This window comes from Carcharodon carcharias, chromosome 17, assembly GCF_017639515.1.
Source record: "Carcharodon carcharias isolate sCarCar2 chromosome 17, sCarCar2.pri, whole genome shotgun sequence".
In the NCBI taxonomy this organism is placed as follows: domain Eukaryota; kingdom Metazoa; phylum Chordata; class Chondrichthyes; order Lamniformes; family Lamnidae; genus Carcharodon; species Carcharodon carcharias.
This window is the reverse complement of record NC_054483.1, coordinates 9196620-9213500: the sequence shown is the minus strand read 5'-3', so window position 1 is coordinate 9213500 and position 16881 is coordinate 9196620. Positions and strand designations below refer to the sequence as shown.

Below are 16881 nucleotides of genomic sequence, written 5' to 3'. Positions count from 1 at the left end.
AGTGCTGCACTGTCAGAGGGTCACTACTGAGGGAGTGCAGCATTGTCGGAGGGTCAGTACTGAGGGAGTGCTGCACTGTCAGAGGGTTAGGAATGAAGGAGTGCTGCACTGTCAGAGGGTCAGTACTGAGGGAGTGCTGCACTGTCTGAGCATCAGTACTGAGGGAGTGCTGCACTGTCAGGGGGTCAGTACTGAGGGAGTGCTGTACTGTCAGAGGGTCAGTACTGAGGGAGTGCCGCATTGTCAGAGGGTCAGTACTGAGGGAGTTCTGCACTGTCAGAGGGTCAGTACTGAGGCTGTGCTGCACTGTCAGAAGGTCAGTACTGAGGGAGTGTTGCACTGTCAGAGGGTCAGTACTGAGGGAGTGCTGCACTGTCAGAGGGTCAGTACTGAGGGAATGCTGCACAGACAGTGGGTCAATACTAAGCGAGCACTGTGCTGTCAGCGAGTCTGTACTGAGGGAGAGCTGCATTGTCGGAGTGTCAATATTGAGGAAGTGCTGCACTGTCAGAGGGAGAGTATTGAGGGAGTGCTGCACCATAGGAGGGTCAATACTGAGGGAGTGCTGCCCTGTCAGAGGGTCAGTACAGAGGGAGTGCTGCACTGTCAGAGGGTCAGTACTGAGACAGTGCTGCACTGTCAGAGGGTCAATACTGACGTGTGCTCCATTGTCAGGGGGTCGTTACTGAGGGAGTGCTACACTGTAGGAGGGTCAGTACTGAGGGAGTGCTGCACTGCCAGAGGGTCAGTACAGAGGGAGTGCTGCACTGTCAGAGGGTCAGTACTGAGGGAGTGCTGCACTCTCAGAGGGTTAGGAATGAAGGAGTGCTGCACTGTCAGAGGGTCAGTACTGAGGGAGTGCTGCACTGTCCGAGGGTCAGTACTGAGAGAGTGCTGCACTGTCAGAGGGTCATTACTGAGAGAGTGCTGCACTGTCAGAGGGTCAGTACTGAGGGTGTGCTGCACTGTCAGAGGGTCAGTACTGAGGGAGTGATGCACTGTCAGTGGGTCTGTACTGAGGGAATGCTGCACTGTTCAGAGGGTCAGTACTGAGGGAGACTGCTGCACTGTCAGAGGGTCAGTACTGAGGGAGTGCTGCACTGTCAGAGTTGCAGTACTGAGGGAGTGCTGCACTTTCCAGAGGGTCAGTACTGAGGAGTGCTGCACTGTCAGAGGGTCAGTACTGAGGGAGTGCTGCACTGTCAGAGGGTCAGTACTGAGGGAGTGCTGCACTGTCAGAGGGTCAGTACTGAGGGAGTGCTGCACTGTCAGAGGGTAGGTACAGAGGGAGTGCTGCACTGTCAGAGGGTCAGTACTGAGGGAGTGCTGCACTGTCAGAGGGTAAGTACTGACGTAGTGCTGCACTGTCAGAGTGGTCAGTACTGAGGGAGTGCTGCACTGTAGGAGGGTCAGTACTGAGGGAGTGCTGCACTGTCAGAGGGTCAGTACTGAGGGAGTGCTGCACTGTCAGAGGGTCAGTACTGAGGGAGTGCTGCACTGTCAGAGGGTCAGTACTGAGGGAGTGCTGCACTGTCAGAGGGTCAGTACTGAGAGAGTGCTGCGCTGTCAGAGGGTCAGGAATGAAGGAGTGCTGCACTCTCAGAGGGTCAGTACTGAGGGAGTGCTGCACTGTCAGAGGGTCAGTACTGAGAGAGTGCTGCACTGTCAGAGGTTCAGTACTGAGGGAGTGCTGCACTGTCAGAGGGTCAGTACTGAGGGAGTGCTGCAGTTTTAGAGGGTCAGCACTGAGGGAGCACTATGCTGTCGGAGAGTCAATACTGAGGGTGTGCTGCGCATTCGGAGGGACAGTAGTGAAGGAGTGATGCACTGTCAGAGGGTCAGTACTGAGTGAGTGCCGCACTGTCAGAGGGTCAGTACTGAGGGAGTGCTGAACTGTCAGAGGCTCAGTTCTGAGTGTGTGCTTCACTGTCAGAGGGTCAGTACTGAGGGAGTGCTGCACTGTCAGAGGGTCAGTACTGAGGGAGTGCCACACTGTCAGAGGGTCAGTACTGAGGGAGTGCTGCACTGTCAGAGGGTCAGTACGGAGGGAGTGCCGCACTGTCAGAGGGTCAGTACTGAGGGAGTGTCGCACTGTCAGAGGGTCAGTACTGAGGGAGTGCTACACTCTCACAGGGTTAGTACTGAGTGAGTGTTGCACTGTCTGATGGTCAGTACTGATTGAGTGCTGCACTGTCAGAGTTTCAGTATTGAGGGAGTGCTGCACTGTCAGAGGGTCAATACTGAGGGAGTGCTGCACTGTCGGAGGGACAGTAATGAGGGAGTGCTGCACTGTCAGAGGGTCAGTACTGAGGGAGTGCTGAACTGTCGGTGGGTCAGTACTGAGGGAGTGCTGCACTGTCTGAGGATCAGTACTGAGGGAGTGCTGCAGTGTCAGATGGTCAGTACTGAGGGAGTGCTGCACTGTCTGAGGGTCAGTATTGAGAGAGTGATGCAGTGTTAGAGGGTAAGTACTGATTGAGCACTGTGCTGTCGGAGAGTCAGTACTGAGGGAGTGCTGCACTTTCGGAGGGACAGTACTGAAGGAGTGCTGCACTGTCAGAGGGTCAGTACTGAGGGAGTGCTGCACTGTCAGACCGTCAGTACTGAGGGAGGGCTGCACTGTCCGACGGTCAGTACTGAGGTACTGCTGCACTGTCAGAGGGTCAGAATTGAGGGAGCGCTGCACTGTCAGAGGGTCAGAACTGAGGGAGTGCCGCACTGTCAGAGGGTCAGTACTGAGGGAGTGCCACGCTGTCAGAGGATCAGTACTGAGGGAGTGCTGCACTGTCAGAGGGTCATTACTGAGGAAGTGCCGCACTGTCAGATGGTCAGTACTGATGGAGTGCCGCACTGTGTGAGGGTCAGTACTGAGGGAGTGCAGAACTGTCAGAGGTTCAGTACTGAGGGAGTGCTGCACTGTCAGAGGGTCAGTACTGAGGGAGTGCTGCACTGTCAGAGGGCCAGTCCTGAGGGAATGCTGCACTGTCAGAGGGTCAGTAGTGAGGGAGTGCTGCACTGTCTGAGGGTCAGTATTGAGAGAGTGATGCAGTGTTAGAGGGTAAGTACTGATTGAGCACTGTGCTGTCGGAGAGTCAGTACTGAGGGAGTGCTGCACTTTCGGAGGGACAGTACTGAAGGAGTGCTGCACTGTCAGAGGGTCAGTACTGAGGGAGTGCTGCACTGTCAGACCGTCAGTACTGAGGGAGGGCTGCACTGTCCGACGGTCAGTACTGAGGTAGTGCTGCCCTGTCAGAGGGTCAGAATTGAGGGAGCGCTGCACTGTCAGAGGGTCAGAACTGAGGGAGTGCCGCACTGTCAGAGGGTCAGTACTGAGGGAGTGCCGCGCTGTCAGAGGATCAGTACTGAGGGAGTGCTGCACTGTCAGAGGGTCATTACTGAGGAAGTGCCGCACTGTCAGATGGTCAGTACTGATGGAGTGCCGCACTGTGTGAGGGTCAGTACTGAGGGAGTGCAGAACTGTCAGAGGTTCAGTACTGAGGGAGTGCTGCACTGTCAGAGGGTCAGTACTGAGGGAGTGCTGCACTGTCAGAGGGCCAGTCCTGAGGGAATGCTGCACTGTCAGAGGGTCAGTACTGAGGGAGTGCTGCACTGTTAGAGGGTCAGTACTGAGAGAATGCCGCACTCTCCGAGGGTCAATACTGAGGGAGTGCTGCACTGTCAGAGGGTCAGTACTGAGGGAGTGCAGCATTGTCAGAGCGTCAGTACTGAGGGAGTGCTGCACTGTCTGAGGGTCTGTACTGAGGGCGTGCTGCACTGTCAGAGGGTCAGTACTGAGGGAGTGCTGCACTGTCAGAGGGTTAGGAATGAAGGAGTGCTGCACTGTCAGAGAGTCAGTACTGAGGGAGTGCTGCACTGTCAGAGGGTCAGTACTCAGAGATTGCTGCACTGTCAGAGGGTCAGTACTGAGGGTTTGCTGCACTGTCAGAGGGTCAGTACTGAGGGAGTGCTGCAGTGTTAGAGGGTCAGTTCTGAGGGAGCACTGTGCTGTCGGAGAGTCAGTACTGAGGGAGTGCTGCACTGTCGGAGGTTCAGTACTGAGGGTGTGCTGCACTTTCGGAGGGACGGTAGTGAAGGAGTGCTGCACTGTCAGAGGGTCAGTAGTGAGGGAGTGCTGCACTGTCAGAGGGTCAGTACTGAGGGAGTGCTGCACTGTCAGAGGGTCAGTACTGAGGGAGTGGTGCACTGTCCGAGGGTCAGTACTGAGGGAGTGCTGCACTGTCAGAGGGACAGTAATGAGGGATTGCTGCACTGTCCGACGGTCAGTACTGAGGGAGTGCTGAAGTGTTGGAGTGTCAGTGCTGAGGGATTGCTGCACTGTCAGATGGTCTGTACTGAGGAAGTGCTGCACTGTCAGAGGGTCAGTACTGTGGGAGTGCTGCACTGTCAGAGGGTCAGTACTGAGAGAGTGCTGCACTATCCGAGGGTCAATACTGAGGGGGTGCTCCACTGTCAGAGTGTCATTATTGAGGGAGTGCTGCATTGTCACAGTGTCAGTACTGAGGGAGTGCCGCAATGTCAGAGGGTCAGTACTGAGGGAGTGCCGCACTGTCAGAGGGTCAGTACTGAGGGAGTGCTCCACTGTCAGAGGGTCAGTACTGAGGGAGCACTGTGCTGTCGGAGAGTCAGTACTGAGGGAGTGCTACACTGTCGGAGGTTCAGTACTGAGGGTGTGCTGCACTTTCGGAGGGACAGTAGTGAAGGAGTGCTGCACTGTCAGAGGGTCAGTAGTGAGGGAGTGCTGCACTGTCAGAGGGTCAGTACTGAGGGAGTGCTGCACTGTCAGAGGGTCAGTACTGAGCGTGTGCTGTACTGTCAGAGGGTCAGTACTGAGGGAGTGCTGCACTGTCAGAGAGTCAGTACTGAGGGAGTGCTGCGCTGTCAGAGGGTCAGTACTGAGGGAGTGCTGCACTGTCAGAGGGACAGTAATGAGGGATTGCTGCACTGTCGGAGGGTCAGTACTGAGGGAGTGCTGCACTGTCAGAGGATCAGTACTGAGGGAGTGCTGAAGTGTTGGAGTGTCAGTGCTGAAGGGATTGCTGCACTGTCAGATGGTCTGTACTGAGGAAGTGCTGCACTGTCAGAGGGTCAGTACTGAGGGAGTGCTGCACTGTCAGAGGGTCAGTACTGAGAGAGTGCTGCACTATCCGAGGGTCAATACTGAGGGGGTGCTCCACTGTCAAAGTGTCATTATTGAGGGAGTGCCGCATTGTCACAGTGTCAGTACTGAGGGAGTGCTGCACTGTCAGACCGTCAGTACTGAGGGAGGGCTGCACTGTCCGACGGTCAGTACTGAGGTACTGCTGCACTGTCAGAGGGTCAGAATTGAGGGAGCGCTGCACTGTCAGAGGGTCAGAACTGAGGGAGTGCCGCACTGTCAGAGGGTCAGTACTGAGGGAGTGCCACGCTGTCAGAGGATCAGTACTGAGGGAGTGCTGCACTGTCAGAGGGTCATTACTGAGGAAGTGCCGCACTGTCAGATGGTCAGTACTGATGGAGTGCCGCACTGTGTGAGGGTCAGTACTGAGGGAGTGCAGAACTGTCAGAGGTTCAGTACTGAGGGAGTGCTGCACTGTCAGAGGGTCAGTACTGAGGGAGTGCTGCACTGTCAGAGGGCCAGTCCTGAGGGAATGCTGCACTGTCAGAGGGTCAGTAGTGAGGGAGTGCTGCACTGTCTGAGGGTCAGTATTGAGAGAGTGATGCAGTGTTAGAGGGTAAGTACTGATTGAGCACTGTGCTGTCGGAGAGTCAGTACTGAGGGAGTGCTGCACTTTCGGAGGGACAGTACTGAAGGAGTGCTGCACTGTCAGAGGGTCAGTACTGAGGGAGTGCTGCACTGTCAGACCGTCAGTACTGAGGGAGGGCTGCACTGTCCGACGGTCAGTACTGAGGTAGTGCTGCACTGTCAGAGGGTCAGAATTGAGGGAGCGCTGCACTGTCAGAGGGTCAGAACTGAGGGAGTGCCGCACTGTCAGAGGGTCAGTACTGAGGGAGTGCCGCGCTGTCAGAGGATCAGTACTGAGGGAGTGCTGCACTGTCAGAGGGTCATTACTGAGGAAGTGCCGCACTGTCAGATGGTCAGTACTGATGGAGTGCCGCATTGTGTGAGGGTCAGTACTGAGGGAGTGCAGAACTGTCAGAGGTTCAGTACTGAGGGAGTGCTGCACTGTCAGAGGGTCAGTACTGAGGGAGTGCTGCACTGTCAGAGGGCCAGTCCTGAGGGAATGCTGCACTGTCAGAGGGTCAGTACTGAGGGAGTGCTGCACTGTTAGAGGGTCAGTACTGAGAGAATGCTGCACTCTCCGAGGGTCAATACTGAGGGAGTGCTGCACTGTCAGAGGGTCAGTACTGAGGGAGTGCAGCATTGTCAGAGCGTCAGTACTGAGGGAGTGCTGCACTGTCTGAGGGTCTGTACTGAGGGCGTGCTGCACTGTCAGAGGGTCAGTACTGAGGGAGTGCTGCACTGTCAGAGGTTCAGTACTGAGGGAGTGCTGCACTGTCAGAGGGTTAGGAATGAAGGAGTGCTGCACTGTCAGAGAGTCAGTACTGAGGGAGTGCTGCACTGTCAGAGGGTCAGTACTCAGAGATTGCTGCACTGTCAGAGGGTCAGTACTGAGGGAGTGCTGCACTGTCAGAGGGTCAGTACTGAGGGAGTGCTGCAGTGTTAGAGGGTCAGTTCTGAGGGAGCACTGTGCTGTCGGAGAGTCAGTACTGAGGGAGTGCTGCACTGTCGGAGGTTCAGTACTGAGGGTGTGCTGCACTTTCGGAGGGACGGTAGTGAAGGAGTGCTGCACTGTCAGAGGGTCAGTAGTGAGGGAGTGCTGCACTGTCAGAGGGTCAGTACTGAGGGAGTGCTGCACTGTCAGAGGGTCAGTACTGAGGGAGTGGTGCACTGTCCGAGGGTCAGTACTGAGGGAGTGCTGCACTGTCAGAGGGACAGTAATGAGGGATTGCTGCACTGTCCGACGGTCAGTACTGAGGGAGTGCTGAAGTGTTGGAGTGTCAGTGCTGAGGGATTGCTGCACTGTCAGATGGTCTGTACTGAGGAAGTGCTGCACTGTCAGAGGGTCAGTACTGTGGGAGTGCTGCACTGTCAGAGGGTCAGTACTGAGAGAGTGCTGCACTATCCGAGGGTCAATACTGAGGGGGTGCTCCACTGTCAGAGTGTCATTATTGAGGGAGTGCTGCATTGTCACAGTGTCAGTACTGAGGGAGTGCCGCAATGTCAGAGGGTCAGTACTGAGGGAGTGCCGCACTGTCAGAGGGTCAGTACTGAGGGAGTGCTCCACTGTCAGAGGGTCAGTACTGAGGGAGCACTGTGCTGTCGGAGAGTCAGTACTGAGGGAGTGCTACACTGTCGGAGGTTCAGTACTGAGGGTGTGCTGCACTTTCGGAGGGACAGTAGTGAAGGAGTGCTGCACTGTCAGAGGGTCAGTAGTGAGGGAGTGCTGCACTGTCAGAGGGTCAGTACTGAGGGAGTGCTGCACTGTCAGAGGGTCAGTACTGAGGGTGTGCTGTACTGTCAGAGGGTCAGTACTGAGGGAGTGCTGCACTGTCAGAGAGTCAGTACTGAGGGAGTGCTGCGCTGTCAGAGGGTCAGTACTGAGGGAGTGCTGCACTGTCAGAGGGACAGTAATGAGGGATTGCTGCACTGTCAGAGGGTCAGTACTGATTGAGTGCTGCACTGTCGGAGGGTCAGTACTGAGGGAGTGCTGCACTGTCAGAGGATCAGTACTGAGGGAGTGCTGAAGTGTTGGAGTGTCAGTGCTGAAGGGATTGCTGCACTGTCAGATGGTCTGTACTGAGGAAGTGCTGCACTGTCAAAGGGTCAGTACTGAGGGAGTGCTGCACTGTCAGAGGGTCAGTACTGAGAGAGTGCTGCACTATCCGAGGGTCAATACTGAGGGGGTGCTCCACTGTCAAAGTGTCATTATTGAGGGAGTGCCGCATTGTCACAGTGTCAGTACTGAGGGAGTGCCGCAATGTCAGAGGGTCAGTACTGAGGTAGTGCCGCACTGTCAGAGGGTCAGTACTGAGGGAGTGCTCTACTGTCAGAGGGTCAGTACTGAGGGAGTTCCGCACTGTCAGAGGGTCAGTACTGAGGGACTGCCGCACTGTCTGAGGGTCAGTAATGAGGGAGTGCAGAACTGTCAGAAGGTCAGTACTGAGGGAATGCTGCACTGTCAGAGGGTCAGTACTGAGGGAGTGCTGCACTGTCAGAGGGTCAGTACTGAGGGAGTGCCGCACTGTCAGAGTGTCAGTTCTGAGGGAATGCTGCACTGTCAGAGTGTCAGTTCTGAGGGAATGCTGCACTGTCAGAGGGTCAGTACTGAGGGAGTGCCGCACTGTCAGAGTGTCAGTACTCAGGGAGTGCTGCACTGTTAGAGGGTCAGTACTGAGAGAGTGCTCCACTCTCCGAGGGTCAATACTGAGGGCGTGCTGCACTGTCAGAGGGTCAGTACACTGAGGTAGTGCAGCATTGTCAGAGGGTCAGTAATGAGGGATTGCTCCACTGTCTGATGGTCAATACTGATGGAGTGCCGCACTGTCTGAGGGTCAGTACTGAGGGTGTGCAGAACTGTCAGAGGGTCAGTACTGAGGGAGTTCTGCGCTGTCAGAGGGTCAGTACTGAGCGAGTGCTGCACTATCAGAGGGTCAGGACTGAGGTAGTGCTGCACTGACAGAGGGTTAGGAATGAAGGAGTGCTGCACTGTCAGAGGGTCAGTACTGAGGGAGTGCTGCACTGTCAGAGGGTCAATACTGAGGGATTGCTCCACTGTCAGGGGGACATTATTGAGGGAGTGCTGCAATGTAGGAGGGTCAGTACTGTGGGAGCGTTGCACTGTCAGAGGGTCACTACAGAGGGTGTGCTGCACTGTCAGAGGGTCAGTACTGAGGGAGTGCTGCACTGTCAGAGGGTCAGTACTGAGGCAGTGCTGCACTGTCAGAGGGTCAGTACTGAGGGAGTGCCGCATTGTCAGAGGGTCAGTACTGAGGGAGCTCTGCACTGTCAGAGTGTCAGTACTGAGGGATTGCTGCACTATCTGAGGGTCAGTACTGAGGGAGTGCTGCACTGTCAGAGGGTCAGTACTGAGGGAGTGCTGCACTGTCAGAGGGTCAGTACTGAGGGAGTGCTGCACTGTCAGAGGGTCAGTACTGAGGGAGTGCTGCACTGTCAGAGGGTCAGTACTGAGGGAGTGCCGCACTGTCAGAGCCTCATTACTGAAGGAGCGCTGCACTGTCAGAGGGTCTGTACTGAGGGTGTGCTGCACTGTCAGAGGGTCAGTACTAAGGGAGTGCCGCACTGTCAGAGGGTCTGTACTGAGGGAGTGACGCACTGTCAGAGGGTCAGTACTGAGGGAGTGCTGCACTGTCAGAGGGTCAGTACTGAGGGAGTGCCGCACTGTCAGAGTGTCAGTACTGAGGGAGTGCTGCACTGTCAGAGGGTCAGTACTGAGTGAGTGCTGCACTGTCACAGGGTCAGTACTGAGTGAGTGCTGCACTGTCTGAGGGTCAGTACTGAGGGAGTGCCGCACTGTCAGAGTGTCAGTACTGAGGGAGTGCTGCACTGTCAGAGGGTCAGTACTGAGGGAGTGCTGCACTGTCGGAGGTTCAGTATTGAGGGAGTGCTGCACTGTCAGAGGGTCAGTATTGAGGGAGTGCTGCACTGTCGGAGTATCAGTACTGAGGGAGTGCTGCACTGTCAGAGGATCAGTACTGAGGGGATGCTGCAGTGTTGGATTGTCAGTGCTGAGGGAATGCTGCACTGTCAGAGGGTCTGTACTGAGGGAGTGCTGCATTGTCAAAGGGTCAGTACTGAGGGAGTGATGGACTGTCAGAGGGTCAGTACTGAGGGAGTGCTGCACTGTCAGAGGGTCAGTACTGAGGGAGTGCTGCACTGTCAGAGGGTCAGTACTGAGGGAGTGCTGCACTGTCAGAGGGTCAGTACTGAGGGAGTGCTGCACTGCCAGAGGGTCAGTACTGAGGGAGTGCTGCACTGTCCGAGGGTCAGTTCTGAGGAAGTGCTGCACTGTCAGAGGGTCAGTACTGAGGGAGTGCTGCACTGTCCGAGGGTCAGTTCTGAGGGAGTGCTGCACTGTCAGAGGGTCAGTACTTAGGGAGTGCTGCACTCTCAGGGGTGCTGTCCTTCCGATGCATCATTAAACCGCCACTCTGTCTGCTCTAAGTGCTTCCCTGATTGTAAAGCATTGTGGGAAATGCTGATGTTGTGAAAGGAGCTACATCAATGCAATTCTTTTGAACTGGTTTTATTCCACTCGCTTTTTGCTCATATCCAGGATTGTGCTTGTGCCTATGACATTTAACACCTGAACAAAATATTGCAGATGCTGGAAACCTGAAGTAATAGCAGTTGTTTTGTCCTTGGCATTACTAGCTTTTTATTCCAGATTTCATTTGATCAATTGAATGTAAATTACCCGAAGTTGCCATGCTTTTTATAATGAATTCCTTCAGGGGAGCAGGCGAAGCTGACTGGGTCCAGCATTTATTGCCCATCCCTAGTTGCCCTTGAGAAGGTGGTGGTGAGCTGCCTTCTTGAACCGCTGCAGTCCATGTGGTGTAGGTACACTCACAGTGCTGTTAGGGAGGGAGTTCCAGGATTTTGACCCAGTGACAGTGAAGGAACGATGATATATTTCCAAGTCAGGACGGTGAGTGATTTGGAGGCGTACTTCCAGTTGGTGGTGTCTCCATGCATCTGCTGCCCTTGTCCTTCTAGCTGGTAATGTTCGTGGGTTTGGAAGGTGCTGTCGAAGGAGCCTTGGTGAGTTGCTGCAGTGCATCTTGTAGATGGTACACACACTGCTGATACTGTGCGCCGGTGGTGGAGGGAGTGAATGTTTAAGGTAATGGTAGGATTTGCACTCACGTCTCCAGATCATTACAGCAGGCTTCTGAATTGCTCTGATAGTATGAGCCCAGTGATATAACCACTGTACCATTGTACCTTGCAGTATATCCACATGGTTAAAAGCAGGGGAGAGGAATCCCCATATCCCAACGTCATCCCCTTCCACAGCCAGTGTGTGGTACTTACCACAGGATTGGATTGGGCAATTTTACCGAGTCTGTTTTCTCTTTGTGTGTAACATCTTGTCTTGTTGTTTAGTCAGATGGCTCTACTCTCAAACCACTTTTCCTCTCACTCCTCACAGTCCTCAGAATACATGCCAGAAATCAGTGAGTTCCACATCAAACAGTGCATCGAGAACCTTGACAAAAGCCCTTGCAAAGATATCTTCAGCGACTGTCTAAAGTGAGTAACTGTCCAGAGTTCATCAGGTCAACGTGTCCCTGGAGCGCGCCCGAGTGAAAGATAGTGAATTACTGTTGTACGACCATCAAACAGTGTGTGGCCTGGCACTGTGCACTTTGAGTAATTGTTTGTGGTTGGCTTTTCGCTTACATTTTGCAGCCTTATTGTGCAATTTATAAAAAAAAAAGTTCCTTTACCTCTCAGCCACTCACCATCACTGCACCAAATAACCACAACTGGACCCAATACTGGCTGCCTTGCTCGCCCGGGATGTCAGAGTGGTGTGCTGGTTTGGGTCACACCGCATTTGAGGACAGAGTTTGACACAGCCCTCAGCCTTGACGCAGTGGCTTGAGGGTCCACAGGCTTCAGCACACGATCGACATTGACAGTCCCTGTGCTCTGCTTGAGGGAGCAGTCCCCCCACTGTTGGGGATGTCGCCTTGTGGATGAGGCCCTAAACCAAGGCCCCGGCTGCCCCCTCGGGCAAACCTAAAGGATCGCGTGGCACTATTCACAGAGGAGCCATGGGTTACTTGGCTCAGGGGATAAGGACACAAGCTAGGTCAACAATCCTCTACCTCAATGCGGCTGGCAAATTAGGGTCACCCTATTACATAGGATAGAGTTACCTGGAAAAACTCAGCAGGTCTGGCAGCATCGGCGGAGAAGAAAAGAGTTGACGTTTCGAGTCCTCATGACCCTTCGACAGAACTCTGTCGAAGGGTCATGAGGACTCGAAACGTCAACTCTTTTCTTCTCCGCTGATGCTGCCAGACCTGCTGAGTTTTTCCAGGTAATTCTGTTTTTGTTTTGGATTTCCAGCATCCGCGGTTTTTTTTGTTTTTATCTATTACTTAGGATGTATGACACACTATTTCAGCCCAAACTGCCCATGCCACTCCTCACCCTTTCCATGAGCCTGTTCCTGAACTGCTAACTGCCCATTCAGTCATTCATGAGTAAAATTTGCCTGACCCTCTCGTCTTCATGCCCAATGATTTACTCGCTTGTCCACACTCACGATAGAACGCACTGTGCTATTTGTCTTTACTTATGCATTCAGACAAAGTGAAACTTCCCAGTTTAACATCAAGCCTTTTAACAGCCGTTTCCTGAGAGGTGCCTCGATCTTACTCATTCAGTCACCTAAATCGTGCTTGCAGTACGTTTGTCTCTGCTCTGGGAAGGCACCTTAGTCATGAGTGTACTTGGTAGTACAGAACTAAAGGAAGTAGAAATTGTTGCTTTCCTTTGAAATTTGGCATTCTTGTGTTTGTCCTGATGAGTGCCAGACAAAAAGCCTTGACAACATGGCTCGCTTTACAGCAATAATTTGGTAAAGCGCCTCTAATTCAGTTCAGAGTATCACATACTGCTTTGTGCTGTTCAGTGAAAATATAATAGAAGCTTGGTACCACATGGAATATCCCAAATAAACCAAATGGGCCTAACCCTAACCCATTTCCACTTCCTATCCGCTTGTATTTAGTGGTTTGAAAGTTACCTGAATCTTGTCTTCTGGTTGTATTGAGCCATGAATCTTCTCAGGGTTGCCTCACTCACCAGTGAGCTACTTTTGAAGTGGAGTCACTGGTGGTTAACAAATAACTCATCGAACTCATCCAGACACAGCAAAAAGCCACAAGCTGAGAATAGTCACTTTGCTTGTTGTGGCCTTGGCTAAGGGGGTGAGTTTTGGCCAAGAGTGCAGTCGAACTCCGTCCTCTCTTTTTCTCTCAGAAACAAAGTTCCGCTTGATCTGTTCCGCCCACCGGAGAATGCAGGGAACTCGGTTTAATGTGACACCTCACAAGACAGCACTTGTGACAATCGACACCCGCCCTCATGCATCACCCTTGTGGTGCAGATGACCTCATGGCCTGCTGACCTTGGGCAAGGGTGGTACCAACAAGTGGTGGCAACAGAGAAAATCGTTGCAGAGTGTGGGGGAGAGGGTAGGGGAGCAGGAGTTAGAGGAGTTAAACTCCCAGAGAGTCAGCATAGACAGACAAGACGGGGCCTCCTCCTGTTCTGTACCGTTCCGTGATTCTATGAACCGTGAGCCAAGCTTGACATGAAGAAGATATGTGAAAGGTACAGACCAGCTCCAGAATGTTGAGCTCGACTCAAAGCTCTGCTGCTTGTGTGAAATTCAGCAGCATTTTCTGGTGGTTTGCAACACTTTCCAAATTAGAATTTTCTAGTCTTCATATGATTTACCACACAGAAACAGGCCATTTGGCCCAACCAGGCCATGCTGATGTTTCTTCTCCATTCGAGCCTCCCCTCATCTGTCGTCATCTAAATCTACTATCCTAACCCTCTATTCCCTTCTCCCTCATGTGTTTGTCTAGTTTCCCCTTAAGTACATCGATACTATTCACTTCAACCACTCCCTGTGGTAGCGAGTTCCACATTCTCACCACTCTCTGGGTGAAGAAGTTTCTCCTGAATTCCCTATTGGATTTCTTGGTGACGATCTTATATTGACTGCCTCTATTCTGCTCTTCCCCACAAGAGGAAACATTCTCTCTGTATCCACTCAATCAAAACCTTTCTGAATTTTAAAGACCTCGATTAGATCAGCCCCTCAGTTGCCTTCATTCGAGAGAGAAGAGACCCAGCCTGTCAATCCTTTCCTGATATGTAACCCCACACATTTCTTGGATCATCCTTGTAAATCTCTGCACCCTCTCCAGTGCCTCTATATCCTTTTTGTAATATGGTGACCAGAACTGCACGCAGCGCTCTCAGTGTGGTCTAACCAAGGTTCAGTACAGGGTTAGCATAACTTCTCTACTTTTCAATTCTATTCCTCTGGAAATAAAGCCCAGCGCTTGTTTATTTTTTATGCCCTTGCTAATCTGTGGCACAGATTTAGTGATTGATGTATTTGTACTCCGCGATCTCTTTGTTTCTCTACCCCACCGAGACTTGCGCCTTCCGATTAATAAGTCACCCTTCTTCCGACCAAGATGTCCTACCTCACATTTATCTGTGTTGACCTTCATTTACCAATTATTTGCCCATTCTGCACTTTATTCAAATCCTCAGTATTGGCCAAAACGCCCAATTTGGTGTCATCCGCAAATTTAGGAATTGTTTCTTTGATTCCAAAGTCCAGATGGTTGCTGTAAATTGTCAGCAACAGTGGTCCCAGCACTGATTCTAGTGGAACATCACTTCCCAGCTTTTGCCACTCTTTACTCCCGCTGTCTTACTTTCTGTATTGAAGTCAGCCTAGCGATCTATTCTGGCTGGAGATATTTGCAAAATCTGTTGGAACACGAGAGTGACTCTATATTGACTGCTGATTGGTAGGTTTTGGGCTAGTACTTATATTGCAGTAATGTTCTCAGCATAGAATACCGGAATGGAATTTAACCTCTGTTTGGCAGCAGGCTCGTTGTTCTGTATTAAAGGAGCTATGAGTGGCTTAGTATAGCAGCTGCTTCTTACCACCGCCTTTCTCTGAGGAAGCTAAATTGGAGCACAGGTCATGGGAGGTCAAACTGCCCTCTCCCTGAAGAGGCATTGTTCACATTGAGCGAATTGTACATCACTGAAAAGAGAGACATGTTGCTGAAGTTTTTCCTTGTAGCGCTCATCAGGACAAATTCAAGAATGCCAAATTTCAAACAATCGCAACAAACTTATACAACAGGAGGAAAGGGGGCTGATTGGTTGGCAGGTCAACCCTTATTGGCTAAAGCGTTGCCAAGAAAAAAGCAACAGGGATCTAGGGGCTCCCAAAGCTCCTGGGTAATTCAACAAAGACGCAAGGTTTGAACATATTCCTTTTGTTGGCAGAGAATGGGTCCCTGTGTATCAATGAGTGTTGCTTCTAGCAGGTGTAAATAAGCTGCGTCACACGTTTGAATGATTATCTTAAATTGGTTGTAGCTGTTATCGCGCTCGGGAAGGAAGGAATATTTTCAAGCCTTACACCATTTTTGAGTTACCTGGGAGCTTGGGGAGCCTATAGTCCCCCATTACTTTCTTCATGCCAATACTTTGGCCAATCAGAATCAACTTGCCAACCAGTCAACACCCCTTTCCCCCGTGGTATGAATTGTGGTGATCGTTTGAAATTGGGCATTCTTGTGTTTGTCCTGATGAGGGCAAGACAGAAAGCTTCGACAATGTGTCTCTCTTTTTGGTGAGATTGAAGTTCTGTACAACCAAGCGACTGTTTGAACGAATTGTCGTTGGCTGCTTTACTGTCATTCTCCCAGGACTAAATGCCGACTGTTTTGTTTGGAACAGGGCTCCTCATCAGTACCTCTGTGGAGCTCCGTTTACGGAATACCAAGAAAGTATGTATTTTGATCGCTTTCTGCAGTGGAAGTGGCTGGAAAGGTGAGTATGATTGAAGGTTTTCTCTGGCCTGTTCCATCTTGGACCAGCCACCTCATTACTGAAGGACTGGTAATTTGTTCTGATTTTAGCCCCATTACCTTATTACCCTGTTTCCCTCACAAGTAGTAACCTGCCGGTTTGCACACTATGTTTGAGACACTCACAACAACCATAGTGGTGCTGGGGCAGAGTGTGCCATCTTCATGGGGAGGTGCCCACTGACTAGTTCTCTCCAAGTTCATCGGAGGGATCTGCCTCTGTTAACACAGCAACAACTTTTTGCAACCCTAGAGCGCTTTTCATGCAGCCCAGCACCCCAAGCTGCTTCACAGGAGCATCCTCAGACTATAATTGATACTGAGCCGCTTCAGTAAGTATTGGACAGGTGACCAACAGCTTGGACAAAGATGGAGATTTTAAAGTCCGTCTCGAAACAGGAAAGAGAGGTGGAAGAGGTTCAGGGAGGGAATTTCAGACTTGGAGCCAAGGTACCGATGGGGGATCAATTGAATTCGGGGGTGGTGTGGTGCGCAGGGGGCCAGAATGGGAGGAGTGCAGGGCCTTCATGTTGGACCCAGTGACATCGGTAGAATACTGTTGAAGTCCTTCAAGGCAACTTTCAGGAGCTGGGACAAAGATTTTGAAACAGGATCTCGAAGCTGATAGCCCTCCAGGTTGCCATGCGTGAGCGAGCCTAGAGACAGGTAAATGCAAGGGACTGGGGAAGAGTTTTAGATTCTTGGGGCTTTGTGTGAAGGGGAACCTCTCCGTAATGTACAGTCTGTACAGAGCCAAGGCTGCTGTTCTGAAACGCAGGGTGAAGGGAGGGCAGTGACATTCAGCTGGTACAGAAGAGGCTCCGTTAAGGTGATTAGGAGGTTGTGTGAGAGAGCTCGGCACACCGCCTTGTGTCACTGATACTCAGCAGACACTGAGGTAAGAAGCTTGAACTCACTGCAGTGCTTGCATGCTTTCAGTTAGAGGGACTCCAGTTTTATCTGCTGCAGAAGTCTGGAGTCAACCCAGACAGGGATTTTGGGATGGGGAGGTGTGGCAGGGCTGGTAAACTGGGTGGATCTTAACAAATCTGGTGATTTGGAATGAATGCAGTGCATGAGTGTGCTCGACGGGGTTCATGTTAAAAATACCCTGGCCTGCATAGGATTTTGTCAAGTCCCTCTGGAGCTGTTGATTGATTGTTGAATCCAACCTGATGTTTCATT

At 52.0% G+C, this 16881-nt stretch overlaps 1 protein-coding gene across 5 annotated transcripts in view; it reads left to right on the top strand.

Annotated features, from left to right (window-relative positions):
- The window catches only part of grk5l (G protein-coupled receptor kinase 5 like), a 201783-nt gene that overhangs the window by 155945 nt on the left and 28957 nt on the right, over positions 1 to 16881 (top strand). For 3 of the 5 annotated variants that reach the window (XM_041209595.1, XM_041209597.1, XM_041209594.1), the window contains 2 exons: positions 11196 to 11296; positions 15566 to 15658. In XM_041209595.1, the coding sequence (XP_041065529.1) occupies positions 11196 to 11296; positions 15566 to 15658 (194 nt within the window). The remainder of the gene's footprint in view (positions 1 to 11195; positions 11297 to 15565; positions 15659 to 16881) is intronic. The other 2 variants (XM_041209598.1, XM_041209596.1) reach the window with 1 other exon arrangement.